Genomic DNA, 21,673 nt, shown 5'->3' on the forward strand with positions numbered 1-21,673 from the left:
CAGGGCTGCAAGCAGTACAGGAGCTACTGCACATTGGCAGTGAAAGACTTGCTTTTCCAGAAAGCTCTCTAAGATTCTGTCCAGCACTATTAGTCATGAAGCACTTTAGTGACTAGTGAACTGTTTTCTTCAGAGAATACCTATTACAGTTTTGCTTTCTTTAGTTGCTTTGGTCTTAAATAATCTTAAATGTATTTGTATCTATGTATATGAATGTACATGCTTGAAATGTAGAATTATGTTAAGGGTTGTGGGGTTTTTTTGTTTTTTTTTTAACAGTCTGGAACAAAAGCAAACCACCAACACCGGATAATGGGACATCTGCCTGGGGTGAGCCAAGTGAAGCCCCGTCAGGATGGAGTGAGGTAGATGATCCAGGAGCTTCTGCTCCAGGGTGGGGAAATACACCCTCTAATGCTCCTAACTCCATGAAACCTAGTGAGTGTTAGCAAAGTATAATGCCTTTTGAGTTAACAATTTTCAGTAGAAGGGTTCATGAGAATTCTAAGTCTGTGATACAATATCATATTTTGTTTTCCTTTATTGTGTTAATCCTGTTCTTTGTTCTTAACCTTACAACAAAAGCTTAAAAGTCGCTGGTATCTTGGGACTGGGTTCAGAGACAAGCATTTCTGATTTGGATTGTACTCTCTAAAATGGAGCTGTCTGCAAGTATAGATTTAGAATATGTAGTACTTTTCATTTTTAGTGCAAGTAATTTAGCAGTATGCATGCTGTGAAGGAACACACTATTTTGAGGATCTGGCATGTTCCTTTAGAAAAGATATTTCATGTACAAACATTTTTTTTTTCTCCATATTATTCCTTTGAATTTTGAGTCTTCAGTAGCTGAATTATTTATATGGATTTATTTTTGTATTTTTGCATGTCTATAACTTATCAACTAATAAGACATTTTTTTAAAAATGAAAACGAATTGATACAAGCTATTTTGAAGAAACATTCTTTGACTAGTTTAGGGTCTCCAGGGTCTCTAGCCCATTGTCAGTCTGTGTTGTAATCCTACTGGCTTGCTGCATAGTTTGCCCTTTCCGTGATCCTGAAGCACCAAAATATAAAGAGCTGGAGAAAACAGTAAGATGAGTCTCCAGTGCTGCAAGTTGACTGTGGCTGTTTGTGATCACGACTTAATATGCCCTTTGAACTAACATGAATTTTTTTTCAAAATACAGTTTAAAACTAAATATTTAAGGAAGCAATGTTTAGCTGGATATTACTGTTGAAACTGGAGGTTCCTGCAGAAAAAAAAAAAAGAGGGCACAGTATTTATTTATAAAATATTTATAACCCACCTCATCCACAGTTCAAGGCAGAGAATATGGTAAACCATACATAAAAATCAGTATATCACATTCAGGCTGATACAGTATCAGCCTGAATGTGATATACTGGCCACACGTTTTCGACGCGCTATTTTTACCCTTTATACAGTAAGGGATAATAGTGCGCTGAAAATGCTCGGCCAACCCCGCTCGAAACCAATAGCGCCCGCAACATGCAAATGCATGTTGATGGCCCTATTAGTTATTCCCGCGTGATACAGAAAGTAAAATGTGCAGCCAAGCCGCACATTTTACTTTCAGAAATTAACTCCTGCCCAAAGGCTGGCGTTAATTTCTGCCGGCACCGGGAAAGTGTACAGAAAAGCAGAAAAAAAACTGCTTTTCTGTACACCCTCCAACTTAATATCATAGCGATATTAAGCCGTAGGCCCCAAAATTTAAAAAAAAATAAATTTTTAACTCTGCCCGCGGGTCGGAAGACGGATGCTCAATTAAGCCGGCGTCCGTTTTCCGAACCCATGGCTGTCAGCGGGTTTGAGAACAGACGCTGGTAAAATTGAATGTCGGCTGTCAAACCTGCTGACAGCCGCCGCTCCTGTCAAAAAGGAGGCGCTAGGGACGCGCTAGTGTCCCTAGCGCCTCCTTTTACTGCGGGACCTCATTTGCATACTCTATCACTCACCCCGGATAGTAGCCTGGGCATGTGTTGGGAGAGCAGGCGCTCGCCTCAGAGCACCTGCTCTCCCGCGAATTTTATTGTATCGGCCCGATTGTAAGATGTAAGTCAAAATGAAGAGAGAGGGGACGTGCTGCAGCATAACAAGTGCAGACTGGATAAAGAGGGCCAGTATAGCACTGGACGAATGAGAGATACTCTTAGGGGCACTGTCATACTGCCAAAAGTGGGGGAATTGTGCCTGATAGAATGAAGCGCTTTGAGTAATGTTTTTCTTGGCATTTTTCATTGCTTTATTGAAAGTAAACTATAAAATTTACACTGACATCCAGTTTTTCTTTGCAATCAAAACAACTTGGGCACAAACTGAATAGTTCTTAATACACTGTCTTTCTTTTACTCAAAACTGGTTAAATCAAAACTAGCACTGAATATTAATAAAACCGAAACTATGTACCTTTCAACATTTTACAGCTTCTAATGTTCCAAAGAAGATCCATTTTAAAATCCAATGCATTGCACTCACTGACTCAGTCCAGAATCTGGGTTTCATAATTGACTCATTAACTATGAATGTGCATATTAAAGCACCAATACAAACCTCACACTATAAACTTAGTCTGCTACACATCTCAAACCTTTCCTTGATGTTGGTAACTTTCATACGGGCCGATACAGTAAAGCGCAGCTGTGGTTACCCAGTTTTTAACCTGCTTTGGACACACGTTTTGGACACGTAAGGCGTACCCATGATTCAGTATCGGCTTTTACGCGTCCTTACCGCTTGCCGAAAAGGACACATATCCGTTTCCGCCCACTGCATGTATATTTGTTAATGATCTGATACAGTAACATGCGCCCAAATTATCGCCCTTTTAACCAGCTTATTTACCGCGTCTTTTAACCTGAATATTTACCGCCTACCCTGTCCCTGGCGTTAGTGTGGTGTTCAGTCAGCTTCGTACCGGACAGCGCCATGGACAACATGGAATACTACGGTAAAATGGACCAGACAGGCAGAAGCACAGACCCCCGTACAAGCAGCGGGGCATTTCAGTCATGGACGTCCGGAAAGAGACAGGAACGTCCATGAATGGAAGCCGCAACCTGGACCTTCCCGACTGTATCCGGGCGTCCATGATCGGAAGCCCCGCTGCCTTGAGTGCCAGGCCGGACGTCCAAGGTCGCGGCTTGGACGTCCGGCCAGGCGCTCAATGCAGTGGGGTCTGTAGAAAAGAACCATCCACTTACCTGGTGAAATGACATTTCAAATGACAGGTACCAGCGCACCCTGGATACTGTATAGGCGCTGCATACCACTCTATACAGTAAAATGGATTGCGAATGCCTACCGCTTCATTGACGCGCTTTGGACGCCGCTTGGATTTGCGTCTAATTTGAATACTGAATCAAGAGGCTTGTGGACCAAGATGTGCGCGCGGCAAACGAGTGGGCGCCCGGCACTGCTGCACTTTTTCTTACGCGTCCTTACTGTATCGGCCCGATACTGTCTTACAAGCACTTCTTTTTTCAGGCATTGACTACTGTAATTCATTAATCTCAGGTCTTCCAATTTACGCTATTTGTCCTCTTCAGATTTTTCAAAATTCAGCTGCTTGTTTACTAACCAATACACCGGTTAATGAACATATGACTCCCGTATTACAGTCACTCCATTGGCTTACAATAGCTTTCCATATATAATATAAACTAGCCATCATTGTGCGCACTCGTCAATAATTTACATTCACAATGGATTAATACCATGGTGAAAATACACGCCCCTGCTAGATTGCTGCGATCATCTGGTGAAAACATTTTGGATATTTCTTCTCCGAAGACAGCTCATTTAGACGAAAGCAGGGGGAACGTGCTTTCTCAATAGAAGGCCTGACTTTTTGGAACTCTCTTCCAAAAGAGATCCGAAACTTGAAGGAGCCCAAGTTTAAAAAAAAAAAAAAAAGCCCTAAAAACCTTTCTTAAAGCAAGCCTATGAAGGTTAAACATAGTTTGGGTTTTTGTCTTTTATTATGCTTTTATTATGGTCTTATGTAATTTTTACTTTCCTGTCGTGTAGCCAGATGGACTCAGAACAAATGGGTATAGTATGCTCGTGCTAGCAGTTGGAGACGGATCTCACGTCAGCACGGGTGTATATATACCCCACAGGAAGCGTAGCAACTTAGTAATTTCCGTCTCCAAAGCAGTTTGGAGAGCCTGCACGCTCGCTGAGCGTGTTTCCAAATCTACTTTCTACTTTCTTTTTCCTAAAACTTCTACAGCACCATCGAGCCCCGCACTCCTGCGGTGATACCCTAAGGTCCCTCCCCCAGTTGAGTTTCCCGGGGTGATTTCCGTGATCCCCCGGAGGTTTAAGTCCTCGGTCCGGTGGCCGAATCGCAGCAGGGACGTAGCCCCCGGGAGAGGCGTACGAGGTGCCTCGGTCCCGGCGTGGACGAGGCAGCGGGTGCATTTCCTCAAAGCGCGGCGGTGAAGGTACTTGCCCGCTCCCCCCGCAGCCGGAGACCGCCCGGGTTCTAGCCGGGAAGCGCCGAGGATCAGGTAAGGCGTACATCTCTTACTTTTTGGTCTCCGAGGAACGAGGATCGGCGGCGTGGCTTGTGGGCGGCACGCCGTGGACGGGCACCATTTTGTTGGCCTTACTCAGGTATTGAGCGCCCATGATCGGCACAGGTCTATGACTAAGCCGCATATGCATAGCATTGAGTGTATATTGCTAAGCCGCATATTGCTGAGAGCATATTGCATATCATTGAGCGGATATTGCTAAGCTGCATATTGCTGAGAGCATATTGCATATTATTGAGCATATATTGCTAAGCCGCATATTGCTGAGAGCATATTGCATATCATTGAGCGTATATTGCTAGCTACATATTGCTGAGAGCATATTGCATATCATTGAGTGTATATTGCTAGCCACCTATTGCTGAGAGCATATTGGATATCATTGAGCATATATTACTGCCGCATATTAAGCGCCTGTTGTACTAAGCGTATATTGCTGCCGCTTATTCTTGAGCGCCTATTGTATTAAAGCGTATATTGCTGCCGCATATTATTGAGTGCCTGTTGCACTAAGCGTATATTGCTGCCGCATATTATTGAGTGCCTGTTGTATTAAGCGTATATTGCTGCCGCTTATTCTTGAGCGCCTATTGTATTAAAGCATATATTGCTGCCGCATATTATTGAGCGCCTGTTGTACTAAGCGTATGTTGCTGCCGCATATTATTGAGCGCCTTTTGTACTAAGCGTATATTGCTGCCGCTTATTATTAAGCGCATATTTTTCAATGGAACAGAAGGCCTCAGTAGGGGCACCTCTTGCCTCTGGCATTAAAGCCCTCGGCCTCTGCTCTGCATGCCAGCTTAGAGCCACACACAGTGAAGAGCCAGACTCCCTATGGTGCCCAATGTGAGGAGGCCGTGGGAGCCTCGGGTCAGGACCAGTCTCAGCCACGATTCGCTGACAGTTCCCCAGGGGCTACCCCGGATTTAGTGGGCTGTCTCGACCAACCTGGAATTCCGGGGGATCTCGTACCCCAGCGATTAGAGACTGCCTCCATTTCCTGGGTGGATCTCTTTAAGGGGATTCATGCTTTTGTTCAGATGCAGACAGCTTCCCGTCCAGGCCCTGCTGTTCCTGTTGTTCCTGCTGTTTCTGCTGGTCCGGCTGCGGCTGCCGCTGCCACTGCGGTTACGGCGCCAGCGGATCCTGTTCCGGGACCTTCACGCCCTTATCGTGTGCCGGACCTCCCGCCTCCAGACAGCCCGGATCAGTCGGACCCGGATGTTTCACCGGACGAATCCGAACTCCCGGACGAGGGGGAACTTCCCTCAGGGATTGAGCCATATAGAACCATGAGGCGGTTCTTCCCTAAAGAGGATCTCTCCGACCTGGTGTCTCAGTGCCTGGCGGAGTTGGATATTACAGGTCCCAGTGCTTCGATACCCTCCGCGCAGAACCCCCTGCTGGAAGGTCTTCGTCCTACAGTCCGCCATTTTCCATTCTTGCAAGCGGCACAACAACTGATAGATTTAGAATGGGCTGCACCAGCGGCCTCATTCAAAGGGGGTCGGGCCCTGACAGGCATGTACCCCCTGGCACCGGCTATCCAGGAGCTGCTGGCGTGCCCTCAGGTGGATGCCTTGATTAGCGCTGTGGTCAAGCGCACTACCATTCCAGTTGAAGGGGGGGGCGGCCCTCAAGGAGCCTCATGACCGGCGATTGGACTCCATTCTGAAACAGACTTTTGAGGTGGCAGCTCTATCTTTGCGGATCGCTACCTGTTGCACAGTGGTGACGCGTTCCTGTTTGTCACAGGTCAGGAACAATGCTCCAGCAGCAGACATGGAGTCAGCTCTCTCATTCCTCACGGATGCCGCATCAGACCTAGTCCGGACAACAGCCAAGGGGATCTCATCCTCCGTAGCCGCCAGGAGGCAGCTCTGGATCCGGAAATGGTCAGCTGATGCTCCTTCGAAGACACGCCTCACCAGACTGCCCTTTCCTGTTCGGTAGCGACCTTGATAGACTGGCCAGCACATGGGGTGCCTCTCCAGTACCTCGACTGCCGGAAGATCGGTTCAGAAGGAACCAGCGTGCCTTTCCAAGGCCCTCTAGGGGCAGAAGCTCACAGCGCTTCACTCCCTACAGGAGTCACTACCAGGCGCCTCGTCCTCAGGCCAGGAATCAGTCCTTTCGGACCAAGCAGCGCAAGAGGGGAGCAGGCCCGGGCTCAGGTCCCGGCCGCGCCTCACAATGAGAATCCGCTGATTCATCTGGGGGACGGAGCCATAGGGGGCAGGTTAACCCTCTTCTACCCCAGATGGGTCGAGATTACGTCGGACCAGTGGGTCCTCACCATTATCAGAGATGGATATTATCTGGACTTTCATCATCTCCCTCCGGACAAGTTTGTGGAATCTTCATGTCCCATACACAAGAGGGCAGCATTGGAAGCTACCCTGGCGAGGCTCCTGTCCTTGAAAGCCATCATCCTGGTACCTGCCTGGGAAGTGAATTCTGGAACTATTCCATTTATTTCATGGTACCCAAGAAAGGGGCACCTTTCGGCCCGTACTGGACCTCAAGTCAGTCAATCGATACTTAAGGGTCCCGAGGTTTCGCATGGAAACTCTGCGCTCCGTCAAGACCGCAGTACAGCCAGGAGAATTCCTCACGGCCTTAGACTTGTCGGAAGCCTACCTGCATATCCCGATCCATCCGGATCAGCACTACCTACGCTTCAAGGTTCTAGGCCGCCACGTCCAATTCCGGGCTCTGCCCTTCGGGTTGGCCACGTCCCCGCGGACCTTCACCAAGGTAGTCGTAGTGGTAGCAGCGGCACTCAGACGGGAAGGAATCCTGATCCATCCCTACCTAGACGACTGGCTGATCAGGGCGAAATCACGAGAGGAGAGCCATCGGACAACCAACAGAGTGATCGCCCTTCTGGAAAGCTTGGGCTGGGTAATCAACCTCAGCAAGAGTTGCCTACAGCCTTCCCAGTCGCTGGAATACCTGGGAGTACGGTTCGACACCCAGGCAGACACAGTCAGTCTCACTACCAAGAGAAGGTTAAAACTTCAGATGCGTATCCGGTACTTGATGGGAGCCAGTTGGCCCATTGCTTGGGATTATCTGCAGGTTCTCGGCCTCATGGCATCCACCCTGGAAGTGGTACCTTGGGCAAGGGCCCATTTGAGACCGTTACAACACTCCCTGCTCTCTCGCTGGAGCCCCTGCTTGCGAAACTATTCCACGCACCTTCCTCTGCCAGCCAGAGTACGGACCCAGTTACGGTGGTGGTTGCAGTCCCAACCACATGAGCAGGGGGTCGAAGATGTTCTCACCCACGTGGATTCTGCTCACCACAGATGCCAGCCTGAGCGGCTGGGGAGCCCACTGCGAAGAATTCAACCGCATAAGGGCGGTGGAACAGAGAAGAGTCAGTGGAACATCAACAGTCTAGAGGCCCGGGCAGTCCGATTGGCATGCCTACGATTTGCTCACAGACTGAAGAACAGAGCAGTCAGAGTGATGTCCGACAACGCCACCACAGTGGCATACGTCAACCGTCAGGGCGGAACCAGAAGCCAACAGGTATCTCTCGAGATAGCCCCGCTGATGGCTTGGGCAGAGGCGAATCTTCAGGACATTTCAGCCGTCCGCATTGCCGGGAAGGACAACACCGTGGCGGACTTCCTCAGCAGAGAGAGCCTAGATCCGGGAGAGTGGCAGCTGTCACCCACAGCCTTCCAGATGATTGTGGATCACTGGGGGATTCCGGACATGGACTTACTAGCGGACAAGTCCAATGCTCAAGTACCCAGATACTTCAGCCGCAAACGCGACCCGTTCTCACACGGAAGCAATGCCCTGGTTCAGCCATAGCCTCCAGGGACTCTGCTATATGCCTTTCCTCCGTGGCCTCTGCTGGGCGCAATCATCCACAAGATTCAGAGGCACCGGGGCCTAGTTCTTCTAGTGGCACCAGACTGGCCAAGAAGACCCCGGTACGCGGACATGAGAAGACTACTGGCAGGGGAGCCCCTTCCCCTGCCTCCTCTCCGGGATCACCTACGTCAAGGTCCCATCCTCCACAAGGATCCGGCTCAATTCTCTCTTACGGTTTGGCCATTGAGAGGGCTAGACTGAAGAAAAGAGGTTACTCGGAGCCCGTGATAGATACACTCCTCCGAGCATGCAAGTTTTCCACTTCTCTCACCTACGAAAGGATCTGGAGAATATTTGAAGCATGGTGCGACACTCATGGCACCAATCCACATGCGACCACAATCCCTATTGTTCTGGATTTCCTGCAAGATGGGCTTCAGAAGGGCCTCTCCCTCAGCTCCATCAACGTTCAGGTGGCTGCACTGTCTTGCTATAGTCCCAGGAGGGATGGCAAGACCGTTGCCACGCATCCAGATGTGTCTCGCTTCCTGAAAGGAGTTAAGCACATTCGTCCACCACTGAAGTGGCCAGTGCCTTTGTGGAACCTCAACCTTGTTTTGGATTTCCTCGCGGGATCCACCTTCAGACCCCTTCGGGGCCTGTCTCTCCATTCTTTAACCTTGAAGATGGTGTTCTTATTGGTGGTCTGTTCAGCACGCCGCGTCTCAGAGCTACAAGCACTGTCCTGCCGTGATCCCTTTCTCAGAATCACTCCAGAGGCTATCCATCTTTGCACGGTTCCCTTCTTTTTACCTAAAGTGGTCTCACAATTTCACCTTAACCAAACTATATCCTTGCCTACCACGGCGGGTTTGAAGAAATCTGAAGAAGGGCGTTTGCTATGCCATCTCGACATAGGCAGACTGCTGCCCAGATATCTGGAAATGACAGAAGACGTCCGAAAGACAGACCATCTGTTCGTCCTGCACAGCGGGAAACGACAAGGGGAAGCGGCCTCTCGGCCCACCATCGCCCGCTGGATTAAAGAAGTTATCAGAGCAGATTACGTAGAGGCCGGGAAGTCTCCGCCTCTACAAGTCAAGGCTCATTCTACCAGAGCACAAGCGGCATCCTGGGCAGAATCCAGGATGCTGTCGCCTGCAGAAATATGTAAAGCAGCGACGTGGTCCTCCCTCCATACCTTCTCCAGGTTCTACCGTCTGGATGTCCAAGCTAGGGAGGACACAGCATTTGCGAGGGCAGTCCTACAGGGTCCTCAGGCAGCCTCCCGCCCAGGCTGGGAGTAAAGCTTTTGTACATCCCATTTGTTCTGAGTCCATCTGGCTACACGCTAGGAAATGTTGAGATTACTTACCTGATAATCTCCTTTTCCTTAGTGTAGACAGATGAACTCAGCATCCCGCCCGGCTGCCTGTGTACATGGGTTTCACCGATTCAAGGTAAGCCATGTCATCTGTTTCCATAAGAGCGTACACTCTACCAGGTGTCAACGTCTTCCGGTTGGGAATGCTGGCGGTCTCCAGCTACTATCAATCGGTCAGGGGAATCCTGTTTCACTTTTCACTGAGCGTCAGTACACACATCCATAACAGCTTTTGCAAGGAAGATTACTAAGTTGCTACGCTTCCTGTGGGGGTATATATACACCCATGCTGACGTCAGATCCATCTCCAACTGCTAGCACGAGCATACTATACCCATTTGTTCTGAGTCCATCTGTCTACACTAAGGAAAACGAGATTATCAGGTAAGTAATCTCAACATTGTGCCTTATTTTTGCTATTGATATGTTTTAATGATTATTATTTGTTAACATACTAACTGTGGATATTATGTTGTACCCCACCCTGAACGTAGGAGGGGGAGAGTAAGAATTGTGTTAAAATAAAGTGACTGCTGTGTAACTGCTTTTTAGGTACAAAATCTATGCAAGATGGCTGGGGAGAGAATGACGGACCAGTAACAGGAACGCGGCATTCAAGCTGGGAAGAGGAAGAAGAGGGAGGAGTCTGGAATAATGCAGGCTCTCAAGGAAGTAGTTCCTCCCATAACTCAAGCTGGGGACAAGGAGTAAAGAAACCACAAATAAAGGTAAGGTGCCTTCTGTTGCAGGGATTTCTTTATCATATTCCTTTTCTTCATATTGCTTATGAAGTTATAAGGTTAATAGCAGCTGGCTCTAACTAGAGAGATTGTATTTTGATGTGTAGCAAACTAAACTAGAATGAATGCTTAAAATCCTTTCTGTGAAACCAGCATTGCAGACCAAGGGAAAGGAGTGAGGTCAGCTACATCCTTTCTCATTCACTTCAAAAGGGGACCAATCCCCATTCATAACTAGAGTGCAATTATTCAGAAAAGTTATTGGCCCCTTAGTTTTGAATGGAGTTGCTCTCTTTTGAAGTGAATAATTAAATATAGAAGTAGCTATGCTCATGCCTTTCTCTTAGAGCTCTCGGCTTATAGGTCCCCTGGTTTGAAATACTGGTTTGCAATAAGACTTTCATTCCATTTCAGTAATTTTGGGTTCATTTGATGAAAGCTTCCTAAATCCTTGTGAACAGGCATTTCAAACCACAGGAAATTTAAACCCACAGTGTCCGACAGAAATGAGTATAATTGTAAACTATAGTGAGTTAAAAATGAAATGGTTACTCAATATAATTTTAATAGTTTAAATGGGTATTTTTTATATGATATTTATATCCTTGGTTCAGGTTGGGTCCAGTTTTGGAGACCATACTTACTTTAGCTAAGATATTCAGAGGATGGAAGCAGTTCAGAGAGAGGCTACTAAATTGATACAGGGTCCAGGACTGGATGAGAGGAGGGATAAAGGAGACATGCTAGGGACATTAAAATATTTGTCAGACTTCAATAAAGTATAAGAAGGTAAAATTATACATAGAAAACGAAATTCAATGACAAGAGATATGAAGCTGCAGGGAGGAAGTTTCAAAAGAAACATGAGAAAATACTATTTCCTAGCATGTAGCCAGATGGACTCAGGACCAGTGGGTTATGTGCTCTTGTGCTAGCAGATGGGAGACTGCGTTAGATTTCAAAGTTGATGTTACTCTAAATATACCCCTGCCATAACCTCAGCTCTTCGGTATCTCTGCCTCCTAGCAGATGTGGACACTATCCCACATACTACACAGTGTTAGGAAAATTACAGCAAGAAGACAAAATTACCTTAAAAAAGATTGAGCCCCGCTCTTCTGCGGTTATACCTAAGGGTCTCTCCCCCAGTCGAGAATTCCTGAGGTGATCTCAGATATCCCTCAGAGGTGTCCCTTGGTCCGGTAGCCGGTTCCCGGCGTGGACTTAGTCTCTGGTGTGTCTGAAAGGCAGCGGGTGCGGAAATGAGCACGGCAGTTAAGGTAATTTCCTCTCCCCCTGCAGCTGGAGACCGTCCAGCACATGATCGGTAAGCGCAGAGACCAGGTAAGTAGAAATCTTTAAATTCAAGTCTCCTGTCTCCAGAGCTCGGATTGCCATACCGAGGCCTCCTTCCGGCGAGGTTAAAAAGGAAGCACCGGGGGCGTTATTGAGCAGTGCTGCAAGATGGCCGCATAATCCATAAGCTCCCTCCCAATCTCTCTATTTGAGCTTTTTTTTTTTTGTAAATAGCCGAACTCTTTTTTTTCTTCAAAGCCTGGTAACTAATTGCAAGAAACAGCAGGGATGACCGCATGGAAGAAAACTGCCTATCTTAAGCAATTTTCATTTAGCAAAATTGCAGGGGATCTCCAGCCAGAAGATGATGGCGTGCAGGCCCTTAAGCACCGGGATGAATTAACCGAGCCAGCTGCTTTGAGCTCCGAGCCCGAGCCTACGGAGGACCAGCCTCCAGGAGCCCTGCACCCGGACATTCCAACTCGAACTGAAATCTGAACATGGTTTATTGAACTACGCGGACATTTTGGCAGGCATGGCAGAAATGAGGGAAGATCTCAGCTCCATGGGCCACCGCGTGGACAAGCTGGATCTTCGTGCTGACAACCAAATCGTAAATCTTGAAGTGCTCACCAACCACTCTAAACAAATATCATCGGACATGGAAGTAATGGCTGACAAAATCAAGGATCTTGAGAATCGCTCGCGCCACTCTAACCTTCGCATCCGGGGGTGCCTGAAACTGAACAGTACAAAGATAGCATGCTGATGGCGGCCATTTGCAAGGCTCTTATTTCAGACCACAAGGAGAGCCTGTATCCACTTTAGTGCTTGAGCTGGAACAGGCTCACCGCACACTGGGACCCAGGAGAGACAACCAGCCGCGAAACATTATTTTAAAATTTCTCAATTTCAAACAGGAGGAAGTTATCACCTTGGCAAGGGCTAACCCACACTGGAAATGGCAGGATCATGACATCGCCATATATAATGACCTGGCGCCCTCAACCCTTCAAAACGCTATCAGCTCCGAGAGGTAACAGCGGCTCTAAGAAATGCGGAAATTAAATATAGATGGGCCTTTCCGTTCGCCTTGTTGTTTCATAAATCTTGAACAAATAATACAATCTCCAACTCACAAAGCAGGCCACACAATTGACCTCATCTTTATCAACACTGAAATTTGGAAATCAATCTCTACTCACACTACAGAAATACCATGGTCTGACCATCACCTAATCCAAGCTAAACTACTCACCAACCTCAACCTAAAAACACTTCAAAGCACCCCAAAATAATATCTTACCGTCCACCATTTAACACAGATCTCCTACAAAAAAACTCTTCAATCAGAACTAAAAAACATCAACCTTTCTAACACAGATAATGCTATCTTATCATGGCTGAATATCACAAAAAAGTAGCAGACAACATCAATCCCATCATTACAAAATATAAACAGTCCAAACACAACAACCAATGGTACAATGAAAATATCAGAATTGCCAAACGTCTACTCAGAAAAAAAGAAAGAGAATGGCGGAAAAACAAAAACCCTACCACACTAAATAACTATCGGAACAATCTAACTCAATACAAAAATATCATCAACAATGCAAAAAAGAATTTCTTCTCCAATAAACTCTCCAAATTTCATCATAACCCCAGAATGCTATTCACAATAGTTCAAAAACTTACCAAAACCACCCAAGATTCTACATGCACCAAACATGGAAGTGACGACTTTGCGGACTTCTTCAACAACAAAATAGCTCATCTCATCCAATCCAACGTAACCAACAACAACCAGAACAACAAACTCAACAGCATGATAACTTCATCCTGGTCAAACTTTAACATCTCCTCCACTCTTGAAATTAAAACTATTATAAACAAAATGAACCCAGCCAACCATACATTGGACACCATCCCAATAACCTCCCTCAAAACAATCGAACCAACCATTGCTAAAACCATCACCAAAATCGTCAATTTATCATTGACCAAAGGCTACTACACCCAAATGCCTCAAATCTGCTGTCATCAAACCAATCCTCAAAAAGAACAACCTGGATCCAGAAATCCTCACCAACTACCGTCCCATATCAAACCTGTCATTCCTAGCCAAAACCATTGAAAAAGTTGTACACACCCAACTAGATGATTATCTGGAGTCAAACAACATCCTACATCCATCCCAATTTGGATTTAGAAAAAACCTAAATACAGAATCTCTCCTCATCTTCCTAAATGATTATCATCAGAGGCTTTGACAAAGGTGAAAAATACCTACTCACACTCCTTGACCTCTCAGCTGCTTTCGACACAGTAAACCACAATATACTGTTAGAACGACTGTCAAATATTGGCCTTTCTGGTACTACATTACAATGGTTCTCGTCCTACCTCTCTGAACGTACATACCAAGTAGTGATCAACAACACCCCATCAAAAATGATTGACCTCAAAACTGGAGTTCCCCAAGGTTCAGCCTTATCTGCTACCCTCTTCAACATATACCTCCTACCCATCTGCCAACTACTAAAAGATCATGGAATCTCACATTTCCTCTACGCTGATGACATTCAGCTTCTAATTCCCATGCAAAACTCAATTGAAGACGCATACAAAAAAACCTCAGATATACTTATCTCAATCAAGCATCTACTAAACTCCCTGAAACTCATAATCAACTTTGACAAAACTGAAATCATACTCATGGATAAAAAACCCAATCCAACTCCGCCACCCCTGACAATACTAGATAAACAAATGATAACGATAATCCCTACCACCCATACCAGGAACCTTGGAGTTACCATCGATGCTGATCTCTCTTTCAAATCCCACATAGTAAATAAAACGAAAGAAGGATACCACAAGCTACTAACCCTAAGACATATAAAGCCATTTCTCAACCCTTCTGACTTCAGAACCATCCTGCAGCTGCTTATTTTCTCCACCTTTGATTACTGCAACTCATTATTTATTGGAATCCCTTCATCATCCCTCAAACCACTCCAAATACTGCAGAATTCAGCTGCCAGAATCCTTACAGGAAAAAAAAGAAATGAACACACAACACCCATTTTATCCTCTCTTCATTGGCTACCTATTTCTGCACGAATTACCTACAAATCAATGACCATCATTCATAAAATCCTAAATGATGATCTTCATGGACTAAAAGGCTTAAACATAACCCCCCAAAACCCACAAAGAAACCTACGCTCTAACAACGCAGGATTCTTAAACATCCCCACCTTAAGAGACGCTCAGCTTTCAACTACACGAGAGAGAGCATTTTCCATTGCCTCCCCCAAAATTTGGAACACCCTACCCAAAAAACTGAGGACCCAGCACATCCTGAAAACATTTAAAAAAGACCTAAAAACATTTTTATTCCGCAAACTCTCTTCTAACTATCTGACACCTGATCATCCCAGCCCTCAACAGAACTCGCAAGCATAATCCTCGTCTTCATGCTCTCCTGATGTACCCTCCTTTTTCACCCCTCCCTGCTCTCTCACTTGATTCATTAAGTTCATTGAAAATGTTCTCCTCACTATTCTGTTATTCAACTACTAAGAAAAAATGTTTACTGTTCACAATACTCTACTGTTCCCAACTACCATGTTAACTCCATTTGATTGTATGCTAATTGCATATTTTGTATGCTAATTGCATATTTTGTAAACCGTTATGTTGGCTCTACTGAATAACGGTATATAAAACTCTACAAATAAATAAATAAACAAGGGCGTCGCTTACAAAATCAAAACAATGGCCGATGCTGTACACTCTTTCACGGAGACGGGCCTGGCCATAACCTTCGCCGTTGATGCTCCTTCCGCCCAGCCCAAGACCACGGATCCCACCCCAAGTTGGAGGTGACTAGGTGCAGGACGGGGACGCCTCCGCAGACAGCCCACTCAAACTGGCCTCTACTCCGCGGATAAGGGTCGACTGCAGCTAACTATGAACTTAGTAGTCCGGCAATTATGCAGATGATGTCTCTAGGATCCCTCAGAGACTGTTTTACAGTTAAACAGTTTGATTTCTTCGCTGTTTCCCTGCTTTGTGCACTTCTTTTTATTTTCTAATGTTTACCAAAGATTTCAATCTAGGTAATCGGCTATAAATCTTAGCAGATTGATGATATTTTAGTATTACATTATTTTTCTTCAAAAAGAGAGGGGGTGGGGGCCTAATCTTCGGCCAAAGGCACTGTTTCCTTTGTACCCCCAGGGCTCAGGTCCACGTGGAGAGGCGAGCGGATCTCTTTAGGTTCAGTACCTATACATGATGGGGTCTCCTCTGTGTTTTCTATACAGTAAGGGCTGTATGTCTCGGTTAATGGTTATAGACTTACGTTTTACTCAGTTATTTCCTCTTCTCTTCTGTCATACTAATTATGGAATGCATTAGTGGTATTTCTTGTGGATGATTTCTCTAGGTAATAACCATGGTTAAAGTTCTTTCACTTAACGTTAAAGGCTTAAACTCTTACAGGAAGCGCTTCCTCTTTAAACAAGAGCTAATTCATCAAAAGGCTGACATAGTCTATGTCCAAGAAACGCATCTAAAGCGCAGACATGATCATCTGTTGAAGCTCAGGAATTATCCACATGTATACCATGCAGCTTGTAGCAGAAATAACAAATGCACGGGGATTTTAATTTCAGGTACACTGGTGTTTGAATATATTTCTCATATTGCTGATCCCACTGGCCGGTTTTTACTGTTAAAAATCAGGATGAGTACCCAGGTTTACACTTTGGTCACTATCTACGCCCCAGATAGGGAGTGTGGCTCTTTTCTGGCAGAGATACAAAATTTATTATTAAATCACGCAGAGGGTTCAATAATTGTAGGGGGCAATTTTAATGTTACTCTACAACAGGACTTAGATAATTCAAACTTGCACTCCCATACGCCACACGTCCTGCGTAGAAAACTGAAGGGTATCATGGCAGAATGGAACTTATTTGATATATGGAGAAGTCGAATTCCCAGGTCTCACTCCTATACCTTCTATTCTAATTCCCATGACAGCTACACTCGCGTCGACTATTTCCTTGTTGATAAGCAATTGGGTAACCGGATACGTAGGACAGACATAGATGCCATAACCTGGTCCGACCACGCACCTATAGTCTTGGAGGTTGATGTGAGTGAAGGGAACCTGGGTGATCGCTTTTGGAAATTGAATGAATCGTTGCAAGTTGCACCTTTTGTTAAGAAACTTGAACTCCAATTACAGGAATATTCTATATTAAATAGCTCTCCAGTTAATCCTGGTGTGGTTTGGGAATATTCTAAAGCATTTGTAAGGGGGCTATTAATCTCTAGGGTTGCTGCATGTAAATGAATCAGTCAGCAAGCCAGGAGGGAGCTGTTACATAAGATTAAGGTATTGTCCCGAGAGCACATGAGAACCCTTTCCTCTCGCTGCTATCAGAAATTATTAGCTGCAAAATCTGAGCTTTACAAATTAGATAATGCACAATTGATACATGCCCTAGAAATTACTAAACAGGCATATTATGAAGGCGGTGACAAGGCTGGACCTCTGTTAGCCCACAGCCTGAAGGCTAGGGCCTCTCAAAATACCATCTCCAAAATTGAGAATCCCATGGGAACCATGCTGACCGCGTCTAAAGAGATTCGCGAAGCGTTCTCTGGCTTTTATGGCCAACTGTATAGTGCGGATGAGACAATTCGCCCTTCTGGTATAACTGAGTATTTACAGGATGTTGCTCTACCGAGCCTTATACCTGAACAACAACAAACTTTAGATGCCCCTATTACGGTGAACGAAATTCTGGCAGTAATAAAACCCCTTAAACCGGGCAACGCCGGGCCTTGATGGCCTTTCGGGCATTTATTATAAAAAAAAATGAGCCCATACGGTAGCTGAACCACTGGGTCATTTTTTTTTTTTTTTTAACAGCCTCTGAGAGGATGGGAGTCTTGTGCCTCAAGCCAATGTAGCGGGTATCACTGTGTTGGCTAAGCCGGGACGGGATCCCACTCAATGTGCCTCTTACAGGCCAATATCCCTTATCAATGTCGATCTTAAACTACTAGCCAGGATTTTGGCCGTGAGGCTAAACAAGTATCTCCCGTGCCTAGTCTATACTGACCAGGTGGGTTTCGTTTCACACCGTATGACTGCAGACAATATCCGTAAGGTTCTGGATTTGATATGGTGGGTCCATAAGAGGGGTGACTCGGCGGTGTTGCTTTCTATTGACGCTGAGAAAGCGTTTGACTTAGTCCACTGGCTTTTTTTATTCCTTTCCATGCAAAAAATTACATTCGGGCCTTATTTCCTCCTGTGAATACACAGAGGCTTTACAACAAGCCTAAAGCTAGGGTTAACGTTAACAACTGTTATGGTCCAGCTTTTGATATTGATAGAGGCACTCGGCAGGGGTGCCTCCTTTCACTACTACTATTTGCCCTCTACCTGGAAACAGTCACCACTAGAATTCGAGAATCTTAGGATATTAAGGGTGTCACCTTTGGAAATTCTCAGTACAAACTCTCGCTATTTGCAGATGAGGTGTTATTAATATTAACAGACCCCATATCGTCCTTGAAGAGGGTGATGCGAGAGCTTGATTGCCGTCTCTGGCCTCAAGGTTAATTTTGAAAAATCTGAGTTGCTCAATATTAACCTGAAACCGGTGGATGTGCAGGTAATAACAGAGAAATTCCCATTTAAATGGGCAAAGACCCATATTAAATATCTGGGTGTATTGATATCATCTCAACTTTCTGATTTATATCACATTAATTACCAACCTTTAGTAGATAAAATCCTCAAAGATCTGAGCAGGTGGAATAGTGGTGCGTACTCCTGGTTAGGCAGAATTGCTATCATTAAAATGAATGTTCTACCGAACTTTCTCTACCTATTCTCTTCCTTACCTGTCTATATCCCATCTCCCATCCTGCGAAGCTGGCAGAAAAAGATCTTCGACTTCATTTGGCACAGGCGCCCCCCAGACTTTCATGTGCTCTTTTATATATACCCAAACCACAGGGCGGCATGGGAGTCCCCAATATTTTATGGTATTATTGCGCTTCCCAGTTGAGGGCACTGTAGATATAACTTAATTTAATTTAACATTTTTCTATTCCGACCTTCAAGGATGAAAAACATATCAGGTCGGTTTACATCGAACAGGGGGTAGATAAATATAACATAAGGAACAACTTTTATAATCAGAAGAAGCAAAAAGTAAAAAAGTAAAAAGTTACATAAACCATGAACTTGGAAGCTGATTCAGCTGGAAGAAGAAAGGCCTTAAGAAGGTATTAAATTAAATACAGTGCATATTAATCGGACCCAGTTCCCCAAACAGTGGGTGCAAATTGAACAAGCTATAGTAGGCCCTATAGCGTTAGTTGCCATGCCTTGGCAACCACGCAACACTTGGCGGCCTGTTAAGAGTATTCCTTGGGCTCTTGAGACTAACGCATATGGGGCCAGAAAAAGAAACAACTGGTGGGGGATCACAAATATTTTTACCATTCATCCTTATTTTATAATTTGCAATTCCCCCCTGGTCACCACTCTCAGCAGTTTAAACGTTGGCAAGAGAGGGTGGTACTTACGGTAGGACAATTTTTGTCCCAGGGAGAACCCCTCTCACTGGAACAGATGTCCCTTAAGTATAGCCTTGAACCTCATGATTTCTTGGTTTATGCACAGTGTGTTCATTTTATACGCTCAATACAAAGGGCTGGATTCCTTTGGCCTGGCAGGTCTCTGGTTGAATCTTACTTTTCGCATAGTGATTTGCTTAAAGGCTCCATATCTAAACTCAACCAATTATTCTTTAGACACGGCATAGATCACTGTGTATTCATAAAACACTGGGAATCGGATTTGCAAACCCAACTGGGAGCACGCACCTGGGGAGACACTTTTCGAACGGCCAGGCAATGCTAGATTTCTGCCAAACTTCAGGAAAACTGTTGTAAAATGATATATAGGTGGTATCTCACTCCCGATAAACTTCATAAATTTTATGCCCAAATTGAGGATACATGTTGGCGCAACTGTGGAGTTCTTGGCACATACCTTCATATATGGTGGGATTGCCCCAAAATCACTCCTTTATGGAGGGAGATCTTTGCCTGGCTTAGCGATCCCCTGGCGGTTGATGTATTACCCTTGGGCGCCATGGCACTATTGAATGTCTATCCAGATACCATAACTTAAGAACCATCAGCAATTGTGTGCTCAACTATTCATTGCCGTGCGTAGTCTCGTAGCTCTACGTTGGAAATCTGAGCGCATACCTCTGCTCTCGGAGATCAAAGAAAGATTGCACTCCTATTATCGGTTGGCTTCTTTGACAGCTACTAAATATAACAGAATGTCCTCCTTTGACAGCCTGGAAACCTTTTGTCTTATCTAGAGAAATTGTGATATATTCTAAGTATGGTTTGGGAAGGGGTTCCAATCTGTGTTTGCTGTAAGGGTTTGAGCAGGTACACTTTTATTATGCTTTGTTATGGTTTGAGAGGTTTGAACTTTATATACCACTTAGACATTCTACTGTTCAACTTATGAAGAGAATTGGAAGTTACAATTGCATGCCATTGTTTATTTTCTTATTCTCTTACGGCTTACTGCACTATATAACTCGGTTGTTATGGAAAGAGACTGTCGTGAGGGGGGGGGGGGGGAAGGGGGGTTGGGATTGTTGGAGGGAATATATGTATGCTTGCATTGTACTATTTGTACTGTATCACGTTTCCAAGTGTTATGAATGTTTCTAATATTTGTAAAAGATGAATAAATATGATAAATTTAAAAAAAAAAAAAGGGGAGCACTGATCGGGTTGAGCAGCCTTGGTTGGGCTAGGCCCCGATCCGGTGCAAGGGTCCACACGTTGGAGACCCTTGGGGGGGGGGGGCGCCATCTTACGCACAGGGGTCGTCAGCGCCATCTTCCTTTCTCAACCGGCGGTACACACAGGGCAGGCCGGGCGCTCGTCCAATATAGATGCGCGCACAATTGAGCGCACTCAGTGCACACTCGATGCTCACAACTACACGCACAGCCGTGCTTACAACTACACGTGCGCATACACATAGGGACAGTGGCACCAGCACCCAAGAAGGCCAGAAGACACTCTCTTTGCACAGCCTGCCACATAAGAGCCGCGCAGCCTGAACTGGAGTCCTGCCTGTGTCAGCATTGCAAAGAAACCCAGGGGGAACCAAAGCCTGGTCCCTTACTTTCGGGGGATGGATCCGGAACTGCTACCGATGATAGCTCCCCGGATCTATGCATCTCAGAGATGGCTTCTTCACAAGAGGGGCACCTCTGGGGCCCCTACTCCATCTCCCCCTGGAATTAACATGGACCCAGGGATCTTCTCCTGGTTTGAATTTTTCAAAGGGCTGCAAGCCTTCGTTCAGGCGCAATCAGCCCCAGAGGCACCCCGGGCTCAACCCATGCCGGAAGTACAAGATCCTCCCGGCCCTGCTCGGATGCATTGAGATATGCCTCACCTAACCAAGAACTTCCCTGACAGGGACCCAGACACCTCAGATGATGATGATGGTGTCTCCCTGGAAGAAGGAGAAATCCCTCCAGGAATGGAACCATACCGAGCCATGCTTCGCTTCTTCCACAAGGATGAATTACCAGTCCTTGTTTCCCAGACTCTGAAGACGCTGTATCCCAGGCACGGATCCTATGCTAGAACCAAAGAAGAACCCCCATCCTGGTGTCCATTCGTAAAGCCTCATGCTACTTCCCAATGATGGAAGCCATCCAGGAACTGATTGACCTGGCGTGGGATACCCCTGAGACCAGCTTCA

General features: G+C 45.7%; 1 protein-coding gene across 1 annotated transcript in view; it reads left to right on the forward strand.

The window, feature by feature from the left end:
- The window catches only part of TNRC6B (trinucleotide repeat containing adaptor 6B), an 877,462-nt gene that overhangs the window by 416,894 nt on the left and 438,895 nt on the right, over positions 1 to 21,673 (forward strand). Inside the window, exons 9-10 of the mRNA XM_029590231.1 lie at positions 280 to 438; positions 10,340 to 10,515. Of these exons, the coding sequence (XP_029446091.1) occupies positions 280 to 438; positions 10,340 to 10,515 (335 nt within the window). The remainder of the gene's footprint in view (positions 1 to 279; positions 439 to 10,339; positions 10,516 to 21,673) is intronic.

The sequence above is a fragment of the Rhinatrema bivittatum genome, chromosome 2 (assembly GCF_901001135.1).
Source record: "Rhinatrema bivittatum chromosome 2, aRhiBiv1.1, whole genome shotgun sequence".
NCBI lineage: Eukaryota > Metazoa > Chordata > Amphibia > Gymnophiona > Rhinatrematidae > Rhinatrema > Rhinatrema bivittatum.